General features: G+C 40.4%; 2 protein-coding genes across 2 annotated transcripts; one reads left to right on the top strand and one right to left on the bottom strand.

Moving 5' to 3' along the window:
- The first annotated feature begins 1221 nt into the window (after nucleotides 1–1221).
- On the top strand, nucleotides 1222–2728 carry LOC103714747 (uncharacterized). The gene is made up of 2 exons (XM_008802123.6): nucleotides 1222–1789; nucleotides 1883–2728. The coding sequence occupies exons 1-2, from the start codon at nucleotides 1574–1576 to the stop codon at nucleotides 2417–2419; spliced, it is 753 nt and encodes a 250-aa protein (XP_008800345.3). The 5' UTR covers nucleotides 1222–1573; the 3' UTR covers nucleotides 2420–2728.
- A 3476-nt stretch (nucleotides 2729–6204) lies between these two features.
- On the bottom strand, nucleotides 6205–11582 carry LOC103714746 (uncharacterized). Its single transcript, XM_008802121.6, has 5 exons — nucleotides 10822–11582; nucleotides 10378–10441; nucleotides 9024–9188; nucleotides 7067–7132; nucleotides 6205–6960 (listed from the first exon to the last, which is right to left on the bottom strand). Exons 1-5 carry the CDS (start codon nucleotides 11067–11069, stop codon nucleotides 6700–6702), a joined length of 804 nt encoding a protein of 267 aa, XP_008800343.4. The 5' UTR covers nucleotides 11070–11582; the 3' UTR covers nucleotides 6205–6699.
- Nucleotides 11583–15637: the final 4055 nt, after the last annotated feature.

Below are 15637 nucleotides of genomic sequence, written 5' to 3'. Positions count from 1 at the left end.
AACAGGGTACCCCTGTTTCGGATCCCTCTCTGACGGTTTCGGCGGCCAAAACCCCTCCAACGCCACCCAAAATCCAAAACATGAAACATAAGAAAGGGAGCCCCACTTACCTCGGTCCGACGGCGTGCTCCGGTGACCTTTCCGGCGAGCAATCGGAGGAGAAAATCCGTGAGCAACTCCCCCCCGGATCCCACGCTTCTTCACCCGATTTGCGGGAGGTCTTCACCGAAGAAAACTTCCTCCACGGCCGGCCGGATCTCCTCTCCGGCGCTCGGTCCTCTCTGGCGATCAACCCTAGCGCCGCCGTCGCCCTCTCTCCCGTGCCCCTCTCTACCACGATCGTGCCTAGGGCACGATCGTAATAAGGGAATGGGCCCGGTCTTTCCGGGCCGGCCCGTCACCGTTTCCTTTTTTTTTCTTTTTTTTTTTTTCGGGGGGGGGGGGGGGGGGGTACCAATTACCGCACACTTTTCTGCATAAACATAGCATCATTCTACACTAATTTCAGATTACAACACCTTTTTTCATGCACCCATCCATCTTTGCTACTGCATACGAGAAGTGAATGACAATTGTAGTATATGCAGTATAACTATAATTAAGAACTGATCAAAATCATTAATGTTGTAGAAAAATCTACTCCTACCCTAATAACAATACTTGAGCAAGGAATATATATTTTGTGGCTTGTTACTAGGAATATATATAGTATTCCATCAAATATAGTGTCAAAATATTGCGAAAATTTCTCTTTTCGAATATGGTCAACCTTAAATTCTATACTAGCCGAGATTTTAATATCATAAAATCATGATTGAGACACCAATCATACTGACGTCCCATACGGATGGTTGAGATCCGTGAGATTAAAATATTTCATTTTGAGGACTGCATTAAGCTTTACCTTTCGAGTTAGGACATAAGGTCTTACTCAATGGAACTCTTTTTTTCAACAAACATCTATTTTTCGAACAGTTTCCCAGCACCTTCCCAGGGGCATTTCCGTCAAAGAAAGACACGTGCGGCACATCCCCCCCGGTCAAGCCAAGCAATTGGTCGCATTGTCTCCATACTAAAAGACCAACATACCCCTATCTCGATCCCAACTAGGTCCAACGAAGGAGGGGCAAGAAAGTCAAAACGGAGGCGACGAGGACTCCGAGTCAACGGACCAAGAGAACGTGTCTTTAGTCTCAACCGGCTGTGGATTTATAACGGAACAAAGAGGGAAACCGGTAACCCCTTCCACCACCCGCTCGTTACGGGCAGCCCGGGCAGTTCGGGCATCACGACCCTCGCCCTTAAAAGGCGGCGGCCCAACCTCTCCTTGCGGATAACGGAGGAGACGACAGACGGACGAGGGAGGCGGACCGATACGCAGCCTTCGCCGGCTTCCCACCCACCTCTCCGAAACGCCACCAACCCCTCTTTCTTTCTCTCTCTCTCTCTCTCTTCCCCGATATAGAAAGGCGATGTTACTCCCTGAATTCTAAACCTGTCCCAGGAAACTCTTCTCTTTCCCCTTTCTCTCCTCTGGTGGAATCGAAACCGTCTCCTAGATCTCCGGGAAGCGATGAAAGAGAGAAGGAAGCGGAGCGGCCACTTCCTCTGTTTCGGCGCCGTCGATCTGCCGGAGAAAGAGGCGTTCATGAAGACAGGAGAGAGCTCCGCCGGATCTTCCGGGAGAACGGACGTTCTCGTGCCGGAGACCCACCGCCACCGCCGGCGGTGGCTCGACCGCCGGTTTCTCGCTAACATCTTCAGATCGGCGGTGTTTGTTTCCTCTCTGGTATGGCGTTCTCTCATTAAACTATATCGATTTCGATCCGAATTTGGATTCGGAATCCGATTTCTGATGGTTTTTTGGCCTAATTTCGTTCAGAATCGAAGCGGGCGCTCGGTGGCGCGGATGGCCTCCGACGATAAACCGGCGGCGGAATTGAGCGGGAAATTTTCAGACAGCAACGATCGGACGGAAGACACGATCTTGTCGCTGTCCTCCTTGTCGTCGTCGACTTCATATTCCGCTTCCTCTTCTTGCTTGTCCTCGGCGTCCTCTTCTTCGTTCCGAGAGCTGGAGCACAAACAGAAGCCGGAGCTCCGGCAGAAGAGGGTATCACCTAGATCTGAATCGAAGAATACCCCGCGACCGCCGGCGGCGGCTAGGAATTACGATTCGGCCACCGGCCTCTTCCTCCTCCTCCTAAGCCTATCGGCGATGGTGTTCTGTGGACGCCTTTACGCGATCCTGTGGACGTCGTCGTGGCTCTGCCTCGTTCCTCGACGGAACTCCGACGCCGGATTGGCGGTGGAGAACGCCACGGCAGAGGACCCGCCGGAGCTCCGGCGGAGTCTGGAGGAGAGCGAGAAGAAAAGGGTCGTCTTGGAGGGACTACTGGAAAGAAACCGAAGGATTTGAAAACACACAAAAAATCGACAAAAAGGTCAAAAAGGAGTTAGAGAAATTATGGATTCTTAGAGATATTTGAATTTTGTTGGCAATTAATTTTGGCGTGCGGGAACGCGTTTGCTGTCGGATACTTTTTGCTGTATGGATCGAAGCTGGTATGATGTTGTCTCGTGCTTTTTTTTTTCTTTTTTCGGTACATTGTCTCGGGCTTTTTTTTCTTTTTTCGGTACATTGTCTCGGTCTTTTTTTTAGTGTACCTTTTTATTTTTCTAGTAAAGAAAATGAGAAAAGAAATATACTCCTTTGTTTCAAAATAAACGATATTTATGATATCTTTCTAGATCCTGTTCTTTCAGACATTCACATGTTTGATGTACATTTAAAACTTATCTCTGACTTTATTATGGGAAATTTCTTATTGCCTCTTAAATTGTTGATATTATTGAAGTAGGCTGCGGTCCGGTGATTTAATCTAATATCAATGTTGACTAGTTTTATTTATGTTTAATTTGTTTAATATTGATTACGGTTTGATAGGTGACGAGATGTTTGTCAGCAAATTGAAGCATGTTATATTGTAGCATGCGATTTTTACATGTTATCTGGCCACTATTATTTGTTTTTCTACTTTGAGGGCTTGAAGAAGATATTACTATTTTTTTTCTACATGGTGAAATAAATAAATTTTTAATAATTTTTTATATAGATAAAATAATTAAATTTGTTAGATTTTTTTTACTTGAGATGAAGTCAAGTGGTTGGAAAGGCTCTACCAAGCATTTGGGATTGGTGATTTACATGCTAAAGTATATCTTAGTTTCATGACAAAGCTAATAAATATTTATAATAATCGATGTGGTACCTAATGCATTTGGTTCATATATATCTTGATTTAATTAGTAAGCTTTGATGGGGGTGTTGAATTCGGGACGTGACAGATAAATGTAAAATCGGACTTTTTGGGCTTGTGAGCCGGCCTACCAGGCCCGACCCGTGATACCTTATGCGCGCAGCACATGACGAAATTAGCAATTGTGGAAAACGTGAAAGGGCAAATGAAACATTTCCACGTGACATTATGTAGATTTTGCTTAGCGGTATGCTTTTCCGGCATGATGTGGTGAGGACACGAATAAGATTTGCGATCAAATTTTAATAAGATTCTCCTGTGAGAAGGTGGTGTTGGAAGCTAATCATCCCCACCTATACCCAATTATTAGTGCACTTTGTCCTATAAAATCTTATCTACTAGGCAAAAATAAGAATATGTGAATGACATGTGTTGAATATATACACACAAACAATTATCGTAAAGGCACGGAGTTATCTAGTTTGATCGGGGGATTTCTAATTCCTACAACAGAAAAATCAACTGATATAGGAGATTACTAGGCGAATCAAATGATTATTTGTAAGAAAGATGAAACCATTTTCTTTCAAGTCTTTTAGAGTATACTCATTGGAAAAATTCAAAGCCTTGATAAACCTCATAAAACTGATATATATTTTTCAAGATTTCATAAATGTTGGACAAAGACAATTCTTGCATTATTTCTTTGAAAATGATTTGTGGTCCTCAATTGTTGCCCTAGAAAGACCGGTAACTTCTTGTTGAATCAATGCTATCTCTAAAATTTACTAAAACTTTTTTCTAGGAGCAACCGCCGTTATTATTATTTCTACATGCAGGAGTCTTTTCAACTATAAAATTATAACCTAACCTAGTGTATAGCCTTGTCGATGTCCTGCTTTAATATGACTCCCCTTTTTTAAAGTTTGTTTTGCTTAAAGTATCCTATTTAAAAACAATGCAACTGCTTTATGAAGTACGTGAAATTATTGACCATCTTTAATGCATTAATTATTCTCAAATCTCTTTGCATTGAGTTCTAAGGTGGGCGCTGCGGTTTCTAAGTTGTCACCTTGGTTCCTGCACTCAGGCAAACGTGTTGCTACTTGCACCCTGCCAATTATTGAATGTGGCGCCGTCCTGTCTTCCGATTTGAGTATTCGTGTAGCTCGCTTGATGAAAGGTCTAGCATTAGGGTCCTTCAAAGAGGGACACTTTTTTGGTTGTGGGCCCTGCCACTACGGTGGTTAGGGGTTTTAATGGCCTGCAAAGTACTTACTTTGTTGAGTGGTGGATGGTGAGAGGTGAGAACGAAGGGTCCTTTTTTCTGTCTTTTAGAAGAAACTATCTTTGGGTCCCATTTTAAGATAAAAAGTTATCCCTACCTCGTTTGCTTTAATCAATGCCCATAGGTGGTGATACTATGGTTGTCCTAAGGACAACATAGGTGATGGCTCAATCTGATGGCCCATATTCCTGAAGATGGATAAGGATTGGTCGAATTGGGCGCACCTATGACCTCAGTAGTCTTCCGTTTGCCAAGGTTTTAGGTCTATTACTTGGATATCGGCCTTTCCTTATCTAATCCATTGGTTTGGGTTAAAGCATGTCTTTGTACTGATCTAGTTCGGGGCAAAATCAGGAATCTTCATTGCAAGCCTGAAATCTTCAGTTATTTTGGGAATGGGATGAATCCGCAAGTTCTCATGGCCAACTCCGACTCGAAATTTTGGTCTAGTTGGGAGTCTAGCAAACCTAGTTGCAGCGTGTTGAAGGGCAATTGGGTCCGATTGGCCCAGATATCATGTAATTTAGACCCAGTTCAAGTCCTCCATACGTTCTCAAGGGTTGTGAATCGACGCTAGAATCGTTAACCACCCAAGCATGGGTCTCAATGAACCTGATACAATCTGAATAGACCCCAGAATATAAGTTAAAATAAAAATTTAGGCTCATACTCGAATCGACATTTGTATTTGAGCTCCCTTGACCTTATGGGTCAGTTTAGGCCTTTATCCTGTCATAAAGCTGATCCAAATTAAGTATTTTCCCAGTTTGATAGGACGGGCACTGGCCTTATTGATTTGCCTGTGACACGATCAAAAGCCTGGTTTCTATCTCAAACCAGTGGCGGGCAATCTATTGGATCTTTGCCGCACTGGCTTCATTCCTCAGATAGGCGATCCGATGGTATGGGGTTGGCCTAAGCCCAAACCCAAGCCTAGTTCTGTAATGTGGTCATTTCAGGCCGACTACTACATTAGCCTCAGCCAATTCCCGTATCCAGTAGGAATAAGTCGTCATGGCTCACGACCCCCACAAAATAATGTGGGCTATAGATCCCTCTAACATGGTAAAGAGTTTTACGGTAACCGTGGGAAACCAAGTAACGGGGCATGAGGGAACAGAGAGAAGAAGAAGGAGAAGAAGAGCAGGACCTTAGACTACATAGGCTTCCAACAGCTCATCTACCTTTACTCTTGAATATGGCCACGACCTATACACATCAATCCTCACGCACGCCAGGCTTGGATAGTGTCAGAACCCATGCGGACGTGTATTTAATCCCCCATCGATTATTTGTTAGATAAATCTTGAATACTTATACACGATCAAAAAACTCAAATAATACCTTCCGACCAACTATTTTGGATAAAATCTTGTATTATTATAGGTAATCCACAAACTCATCGGAGTCTAATTAAAATGGTCTAAAGCTATCTAAAATCAAAAATAGCCAACCCATTTGTAGACGTACATATACAACATAAACTTTTTTTTTTTTTGGTAAAATGGATGAATTAAAACATTCGAGAGTACATACATAGGAACCAGAAAGTAGACTCCTTTATGGACTACAAATGATATGTTATTGTTTTGCTACAACTTCCAGTCAGTAGATCCAATGAAAATAAGCTAGCTCGAGTGAAATCGGATAGCGAGCTCAGGAAAGTTTGGACAAATCTTCTTATCTCATCCCTCAAAAATCAGTTGAGGGATGGCAAACAGGTTCATCACCACTAGATTCATGCAATCCAAAGCCGGATAAAATTGATCTAAGCTATGGTTGGGGAAAAAAGTGCGACAACAAATAGGCTGAATAAAATCTTTCCAGTTCAGTTGCGCTTAGATGCTACAGCTCCCCGCAATTACATATACAGAGGTCTGGTTTTGCCCCTCCCCAAGTATAAATCCACTGCCAGCCAACTGCTACTAAGTCTCGACTTATCATGCTGATTATGATGGCTGCTTCACACCATTGATGCTGGTTAAAATCTTCTTGAGATCTAGACATCAAAGCCTAGGTTGGTTATCATCATAAAAGGCCTGTAACCCATCAGTTGGCATTCAACAGATCATAGTTTTACAACAATAGATGGCTTCTCTGGGCTGGCACACTCGGCCGATAATGCTGTACAGCTAGCTAGCTTAGATTTCATCAATGCTGTTCCAGTAGGGCTGATGGCACCAAAGGTTCTGAATGCCTATCATCTGATTCATCTGTGATCCATGAGTGTGCACCATTGTCTGATGTTCTTTCCATGCTACAGAGCTCGGGGGACCTGGTTGGCATCAAAGGAGGCTGATGGAGAGTAATAAACGCCTTGCTTCCTTCACCACCACCGCCTAAGCATATAGTATCACCCCGGCCATGCCACACACCATCTTGGACATTGTTCATCTCCAGCGTTCTGGACTCCTGCACGATCCAACCCAACTCTGTGTTAGTTTGTACGAATTCAACTACAGATGTTTCAACACAACAATATTGATCAAGATTAGGGGTTTCAGAAGATGATGATTACCTGGCATAGTGTACAGCAGGGGCAGATGAGATGGTTAACACAATCATCTAAATGACCGTCGCTGCCCTGCAGATGACGATTAAATATGTAAGAACAGCATAAGAATACATGCATTAACAATTTATAAGTCTAAAAATGACAGCTTGTAAATGTGTCGGTTGGCATTAAATGCCAGTCGCATTAAAAGTGGAGACAGGAAAGAACTGTGTAACGTCTAATGCAATCATTTAGCAATGATTAACTAACAAATGAAGTATGTTTACTGCCCAATGTCATTGGAATCTTCACAACAAACATCCACTGTAACCATAAAACATCGATAACATAATCAAGATTTTAAATCCCATAGGAGGGAGATGTCCCAATTTCTCTATGGAACCCTGCTGTCCCACCCTAACCCAGCGTCGTTTATGCAAACTATTAGATATCCCCATCTCTTTCACGTTTTTCTTTCCTTCTTTTTTTTTTCTTTTCTTCTTTCTTTCCTTCCTTTCTTTCCTTTTCTTCTACCTTTCTTTTTTGTATAAATACTCTTCTAAATATCGAATTTTGCATGAATGGCCTCCTAAAATTAAAATTTGCATATATACCCTTATAAAACATTTGTTTTACTATTCTACCCTTTTTTATCCTTGTTTTCGCATCTGTATCCACGCTATCTAACATCGTTAAAAAATTAACGATTTCAAATCAAAAATGACAAATACTTTTAATGAGCAAATATGTAAAAAGAAACCAGGCGATTACGATGGTGGACAAAAAAATAATTTCAAAATTTTATCTTATTTTTAATTAAAATAAATATAGTTTTTATTAACGGTATTAGAAGAACCGTTATATTAAAGGCATTTGTGCAAAAACAGTGTTTTATGAGGGTACAAAAATAAATATAAATTTTAACAGAATATTCATGCAAATTTGAATTTTTAGAAGGGTATTCATGAAAAAAACCCTTCTTTTTTTCCTTTCCTTTTTTTTCAGTTTCTTATCCATTTCTTTATTTATTTTTTCCTTTTCTTCTTCTTTCTCTTTCCTTTCTTTCTAATATTTCTCTTATCCATTCCTTTATTCATTTCCTCCTTTTCTTCTTCTTTCTCTTTTCTTTCTTACTTCTTTCCTTCCTTTCTTTTTCTTTGCCTATTATTCCTTTCCTTTTCTTCTTCTTTCCTTTCACTTTTCCTTTTCTTCATCTTTCCTTTCTTTCTTTTTTTTCCTTTTTCTTCTTCTCTCCCTGCATGGATGGGTTTCGGAGTCCCAACATATAATAACCCTGATTTTTAAAGATCGTGGGTCGGTCTGGAGTGGCTAGGCCCAACTCGACAGCGCCCAACCCAGCTCTTGGGCTTGTGGGCCAGCCTTGAAGAGGCCAGGCCCAAGCCAAATCGTGCTTGTTGCACGATGCAGAGAAGAGACTCTGGTTGGAGTCTTCTTCTTCCCTGATTTCCGGCAAAAAATCATAGTTATCTAGGCAATCCAAGTTCAACTAGAACTCTAAGATCCCACCTATTTTTTTTCCTCCTTGGATTTTCTCCACTGGAATCGTCAAGAATAGCCGCTGATTCTAAGCCCTCTTCCCAAGCTTTCTTCCTTGATTCCTCACTGAAAAGAGCCGCCGAAAGCCCCGCCAAATCGAGGTATGAATTCTTCATCTCCTCCTCTTTGTTCCTTAGTGTTTTGGCCTTCGTTCCTATTCAACAAGATGGGACGGCCGAGATGCCCCCCGTCTCACCGAGACTTACAACCTTGAGCAGAATATCCAACAAATTCCTCCAAATTAAGTAAACATGCTTGCACATTGCCGTTCTAGGAAAAGAACTTAAAAAATAAGGAAAAGTTGGAGAATAAAGACATATATCTGACTAATACTATTAACAAACAGTTTTTTTTAGGAAACTATTAACTACCAAGTTGACAAAAGCGAATATATCACATGTGACAGTATTAGGGAGATGCTTACCCTTATGTTAAACTGCTTTCGCATCCTTGTCCGAAAATAACCCAGATATATTCCAAATGAGATAGCAGAAGCAACTCCAATAAATAGAAAGCTATACCGCTTGGTCATGCCAAAAGCAATGAGGTTGGATAATACAAGAAGTGCAAGAACAAAATAGGCAGTTCCCTGGAGAAAAATAGGAATGCTTTCATGTCAAAAGACTAATAGATCACATAAACATCAAGGTCATGTTTTATTTTATCATAAGCAAAATGCAGGAATAATTTCAACTTAATCATTAGAATAATTTTATTTTTTGGTCAGGTAAGTTTTCTTAATAGATTTACAGCAGTCTTATACCACAGTAACCAAAATTTCTAACAAGACCAATAAGGCAGACGTGGACCACAACTGACACTCCATTAACCAAGAAACACTAACCAGATACAATCCAGAGAAAAGACAATTGATAAAGACATGACTGAATTGGAAGGTTAAATATAACCCCATATGTGCTACAATTTTTGGATATTTTGATTCACATTTTTTTTGACATGAAATTACAGACTGGAGTCCATCAGAGTTTTCTTCATTTTCATATATAAGTGTGACATGCTGTGTTTAGCCTTTGATTTGAGGAAGAAACTTGGTTTTTAGGCCCTCTTTATTGGTGGTGAAAACTCTATCAAATTATTAACTAATTCTAAATGACAACAAATGCATCTAAGAAACTCAAACCAATCGTTTGCACCTTGTACAGGAGTAATGGACAACCGATCACCATTCTCAGCAATGTTCTTCGACTAAGATAGTTTGATATCAATTTACTGAAAAAGTTGACTAATAAGCTCATGGATTCTCCTAAGGGAGTTGGTAGATTTTTCTTGGTTGAAGAGAAGGGTTGGATGTGGGTAGGTGGGCATAAAGGTGTGTGGTCTACAACTGTGAATGCAGAGCCCATAGGGCAAAATCAAGGAAAGAAGAGCTTCTCAAAAGTTTAAACCTTCACCATTGAGAGCATCAAGGACAATATTGCAACAACCAGCAATGGTTCAATGCTGGCATGAAATATTAAAGTTCATAATGTGTAAATGATGCGTCAACCATCATAGATTCCCAAATGAAATTCTCTGCACTCTATATGATGCTGCATTGTTAGCTATCATAGGCTAGATCCTTAAATGTAAATTAGAATTAGTATCATGTCTACCGCATTAAGATCAAACAGCAAATTAGATTAACTCCTAACATTCAACTACTTTCCAACATCTATCATGAAACAAAATGTGCAAAAGTTATTGGTCAATATCCAATAAAAATCATAGAAAAAATCTGGGAGCAGGAAGCAACGGTACTCCACCAAACTTAGGCTCACCTGAAGAAAACAAGACCCAAGATTGGCTCTCCGCATGTTCTTCCCAAATCTATAGCACGGGCAACTGCAAACACCAAAATTCTACAATCAAATAAACCATCTAAATTCCATAACAATTTCCGTTACAAAATTGACATATTTTGAATTTATATTTTGTCCATCACAGAAATTAAATCAAAGAAAAGCGAAAAATAAACCAAGTGACTTATGAAAAAAGTACCCTAATTTAAAACATGACCATTTCAGATAAAAACAAAGCGATATCAGAAAATATAGGGATTTGAAAGGAAAAGGACCCAACTTTCTGAAATCTTCTTGTCTATAAACCACAAGTTCTGAAACCGTCAGTTCATCTTCTCCAAAATGAGATCTTTAGCCCAGTAATAACAAAAATTTATTAAAAACACACAACAAAAAATGGTAATCGCCAGAAGCGGAGCTCACCATGCGGCCTCGATCGCGATCCGCCGATCCTCCAAACAATCGAGAACATCTCCCTCCCACATCCGCTGCACCCCACCAAACTCCCCTCCCTCCTCCCGCTCCTCCTCCTCCGTCTCGGCCACCCCCTTCCTCCTCTTCTCCGAGAACCCCTGCGTCTGGAGCGCCACGGTGGCGCAGAGCATGTCGAAATCCAGCACCGCCACCCCCTCCGCCACCCCGTTCGCCCCCTCCTCCTTCGCCTCAGCCATCACCCAACCAGCCCTTCGAATTAGAATAACTATGGTTAGGACTAGGGCTAGAGTTCGCCTCTCCCTCTTGTTTCTCTGCTCCTTGGCATCCCTCGCTGCCTTCCTCTCCCCCCCACCCGCATTCCTCGAACGAAACCCTAATCCTTAATCTATCTTCCTGCCCGTAACCCCAATTGCTCTTCCCTTAAAAGCATTGCGAGATTTATTAACTTTAATTTTATTAGTTAAAACAAAAAAGTATTCCTCTAATCGGGCGACGGAGGGGAAGGCCGTTGGCTGGCGCACTAATTGCAGGTGGGTCCCATGATTTCAACCACTTTTTGACCGCTGGTCCCGTCTCAGTCGGCTTGCATGCTGCCACGCGTCCCTCGGCTTTCTCCATTCTCTCCTGCTTGGAGGCGGGCGTATAAATATTTTTATGCGGGGGCATGACCGTAACGGCCGCACATGTTCGTAGTATTCGAGCGGACGCGATAGCTTCCCACAACCGACCTGGACGGCAGATCCCACCTTAGCGTAAGATTTCTATGAGCAATGATCCATTTTATAATAAAACGATAGCAGCTTCGTAGAACTAATCTGTACCCGTGCCCCGCCCACTCCCTATCGTAGCCTCCAGTAGAGACCTTTCGACCAGATTATACGATCACAGCCGTTGCTTTTAATCGTAAGGTCCATTCTCGACGGGGAACTCTCCTTTTCGACGGATGTGATTAGTGAATCAGGTAATTCATCGAAAGATGGTATATCAGAACCGGGATAGGGGCAATATCGTAATCACGGATGGGGACGTCATTACAAGCGGATAACAGGGAGCGCAGCATGTGAGGGGAGGATATGGCGTGCCGCCAATGGATAGGGATCAAAGATCGCTTTGTCGGTATTCCGAAACAATCTCTATCCGTTGACACAGTTCGCATTATCCGGACACGCCACCGCAAGAGAATATGGAATCATTTAGACCACACACTCGACGAATCCCATTGACAGCGCATATCGTGTATTGTTATGTGCCAGCTTCCTTTGCAGCTATTGTGACGGGTCAATATTAGCTAGAACAAGGATATCCATATGCCATGTTTAAACAAAGCTCCTTCCGGATTGATATGGCCGCAAAATCTCATTATAAAAGAAAGACATATATTTATTCACTTAGATAATTTTAAATATTTATATAGAATTAAGAAACTAAAAATATCTCTTAGCTAGTCATTTTAGATGAGATCCTACATTATTATAAATGCTATCAGAGCAAATCCAGCTTATGGCCCATATAAATTATAGAACACTGTAATATTGACTCATTGAAATCAACCATGGACCGATCGTGACGTTTATGATTAGATTTGAATGAACTTAGATCTTTAAACTGACCAGAACGTCAGAACTTAAACGAAAGAAGTATGTCAGATCCGTACGAGCATGTGTATAATTTCACAGCGGTTATTCGTCGAAAAAATTTTAAATACTTATATATGACTAAAAAATCCAAAAATAGTCAGAAAAATTCATGGAAAGCTCGCGACATGATCATAGAGGTCTTGTTTCCGTTGGAGTGGAAGTGTGTAGATACATTTGTCAAGCGATGTGCTTGCGTGGTGTACTAATATTGCACTGAAGTAAACGTGGATGATAAGGCCCAAACGCAAGAAATGTCTTTTAAATTTTGTCTTTACACTGTGGGAACGCTAATTGGCTTGCTGCTCTGTTTTGTCCGGTTGCCCTCGTTATCCGCCAGTGGAGGGATCCTTCGTTATGTCATCAATCTAGGGGAGGTACCGTATGAATTTGTTATTCACGAGGCGCCACTTCTGTTCGACCAGCTTCGAGATGCACGGCATTTTGATTATTTACGGGAAATTTTGTATTTTAGTAAAATGTATATCTACCTTTTAGCAACTGCTACTGCTGCTGTCGTTGCTTAATATATTATGACAGGTTTTCCACCTCTATATCAAATGAACCACTAAAAAAGCTATTTAGTCAGTACTTTTTTTGTGATATTTAATTGTAATTGTAATTGTACATAGTTGGACAGTGAAGAAGCTATTATTTTTTTTTTTTAACTAATATAGATGAATCATATCTGATGAGTATGAATACATCCAATAAAATCAAAAAAAAAAATCTACTTTTAATGATGAAAATAACTTGATTTTACCATCACTAACAAAATCTTTAATACAATCTTTTGGTTTAGTGTGTACTTTCTATATTCTCTACTTTTAGAGTGATATGTTTCTACAAAATAGATTTTATAATTTAAATGCAAAATCTAACACCAAAGGTAGGCAATGATCAATATCTTCAATCTCAAAAGCCAATAATCAAGCCTAAAAAGTTTTTTATGTAAATGAAGATCAAAACTTATACCAAATATTGCCTCCCTGGCCTATTGCACCACATTTCATAATAGAAAAAGATTCAATTACCAAATGATTCCTTGGCCACTACCATGCTTGATTAACTATATCACAAGCTCGACTTGATTCCGCAACCAGTCCTTTCGCAGCGAAAATATTGCTTCCGCGTTCTGACTTTATAAAGAATCTGGGTTACATCAGATGGATCACCAATTGGACCCGCACGAGTGGAGAATTTGGCGCTTCGCACGTGCGAAGTATTTCTATGGGTTTTTTTTTTCCTTTCTCAGAAGACCATCTTGAATTTGTTAGCTTTTAAATCATTGATCCAGGTTAAAGAGGTTCTAGGTTTGTTGATTGCTCATCTTACAGACTTTTTATGGTCAAATAAAAAAATATATCATTAGCTTAACCAAGTCTATGGTATTATATGCGTAGCTTAACAGGTTGTATTTTAGCAAATTTAAAATGCCTTGGCCAATTACAAGAGATTTAACTAAGCAAATACGTGGGACAAAAATCAATGATTCACTAATATTATTGACTTCTACTAACAGAGGCTCCATTCTAAAATTTCTCTGCAAACATAAAGGACTGCAGCTAATTGTCAGATATTAGTTTTCTTTCAGTGGATCCCAAGTTCAGAAATCAATTAGGAATCGTGTATAACTTTATTTGGTGGATAAAAATGAGTTCTCTGTATGCCTAGATTATACAATCAGTTTGATATGTACTGATTAAAATGATTAAAGGTGCTATGCGGAACTAGTGGTGGTGCTGCTGGTGCAGTTGGCTAGTGTGTAGATATCATAGCTTCTCAGTTTTCTAGACATAAAAAATTCAAGCCTCTCACACCCCAAAAGTTTTGTTTCGATCAAAGGCCGATTAACCGTGAAAATCATCCTTGTACCTCCTCCAACAAGTCTTCAAATTTTTGACTGATGAGTAATGATGAATCTTCTATTAAACTCACGTATACATATATTCAAATATCATCTCCTTTATGCCATATTTTTATGTTTATCTGTTTCCTATATATTGATACTAGTGGAGGTTGCATACGACTATACTAGTCACCATCCATAGAAGGTGTGTGTCTATTGTAGGAGTTGGGGTTCTCTTCTCCCATAAGGAAAACTGGCAGTCTGATTCTTGCACTACCTGTAGCCTGTATATTTGAAGAACCTTAAAACCAAGGTTTTCTGGCAGCAAAATCTGCGTACTCGCCTTACTCGGGAATCACCTTAGCTCCTAGAGGAGGATATTGGGATTCTATCTTGTAAGCTTTAGGCAATATGATAATATCCCTTCATTGGGAGTTCCATGTTAATCTTAATTCCTAATGTGGCTTTGTTTACTATGATACTATTGTTGCCAAGATGCTGACCGCATACAGGGTTTTAGAAGTATATTTTGCAGATATATAATATTTTATGTTATATGAAAAAGGCCATGACTTATGTCCTTATGGTATATAATCTATATCTATAATTTATACTATTATCCGTTTATTTATTTTTTTTTCCTATCACTATTTCGGGTGTAATTTTGACACTGGTACCGTACAATCTGTTGTGCATGCAATATTTTTTCTTCGTTTTTCTACTTAAGGATCTGGTACTTGGATCATAGCCCTAACTACTTCTGGAGCCATCTAAAAAATGAATGTTCTTGGGTTGGTGCTTCCAGCTTCACTTTTTCAACGGCAGCAATCTTCAAAATGCAACGACTTGAGGGCTAAATGTTCTTCCGTTGGTGATATATCCAGACCTTTGGGAAATGCAATAAAAGAAGCTTCACGAGGTGTCAAATCCCCAAAGAACATGATAGATATTGGATCCTGCAAGCAGTGTTCCGATGATCTGGCTGTGCTCTCTAGACATTCCTCTGATGGGAATAGATCAGCTGGCTTAGCATCAAATTCATCAAATATGGATGAGCCAGTAGAAAGAACCTCTAAGAAAAAGAAGGGGAAGTTGCACAAAAAGCGATTTGAAAATAACGTTGCTTCAGAAACTGATTCAGCCAGTCTAAGTCCTACTACCACTCAAATTTGTCCCAGATGGAGTTCTTCTATGAGAGGACCAAGTGAATGCAACCAACACAATTCAGGGGTATGTTATCCATCATCTAAAGAGGTAATCGATTGCTATGTTCATAATGAAGTTGCTGCTGAATGTGATAATGCATGTTCACAATCTACTC

Source organism: Phoenix dactylifera, chromosome 9 (genome assembly GCF_051530095.1).
Source record: "Phoenix dactylifera cultivar Ajwa chromosome 9, Ajwa_hap1_PhDact_Kaust_v1.1, whole genome shotgun sequence".
Taxonomy (NCBI): domain Eukaryota; kingdom Viridiplantae; phylum Streptophyta; class Magnoliopsida; order Arecales; family Arecaceae; genus Phoenix; species Phoenix dactylifera.
The sequence above is the reverse complement of the archived record's forward strand: the minus strand, read 5'-3'. Positions and strand labels throughout refer to the sequence as shown.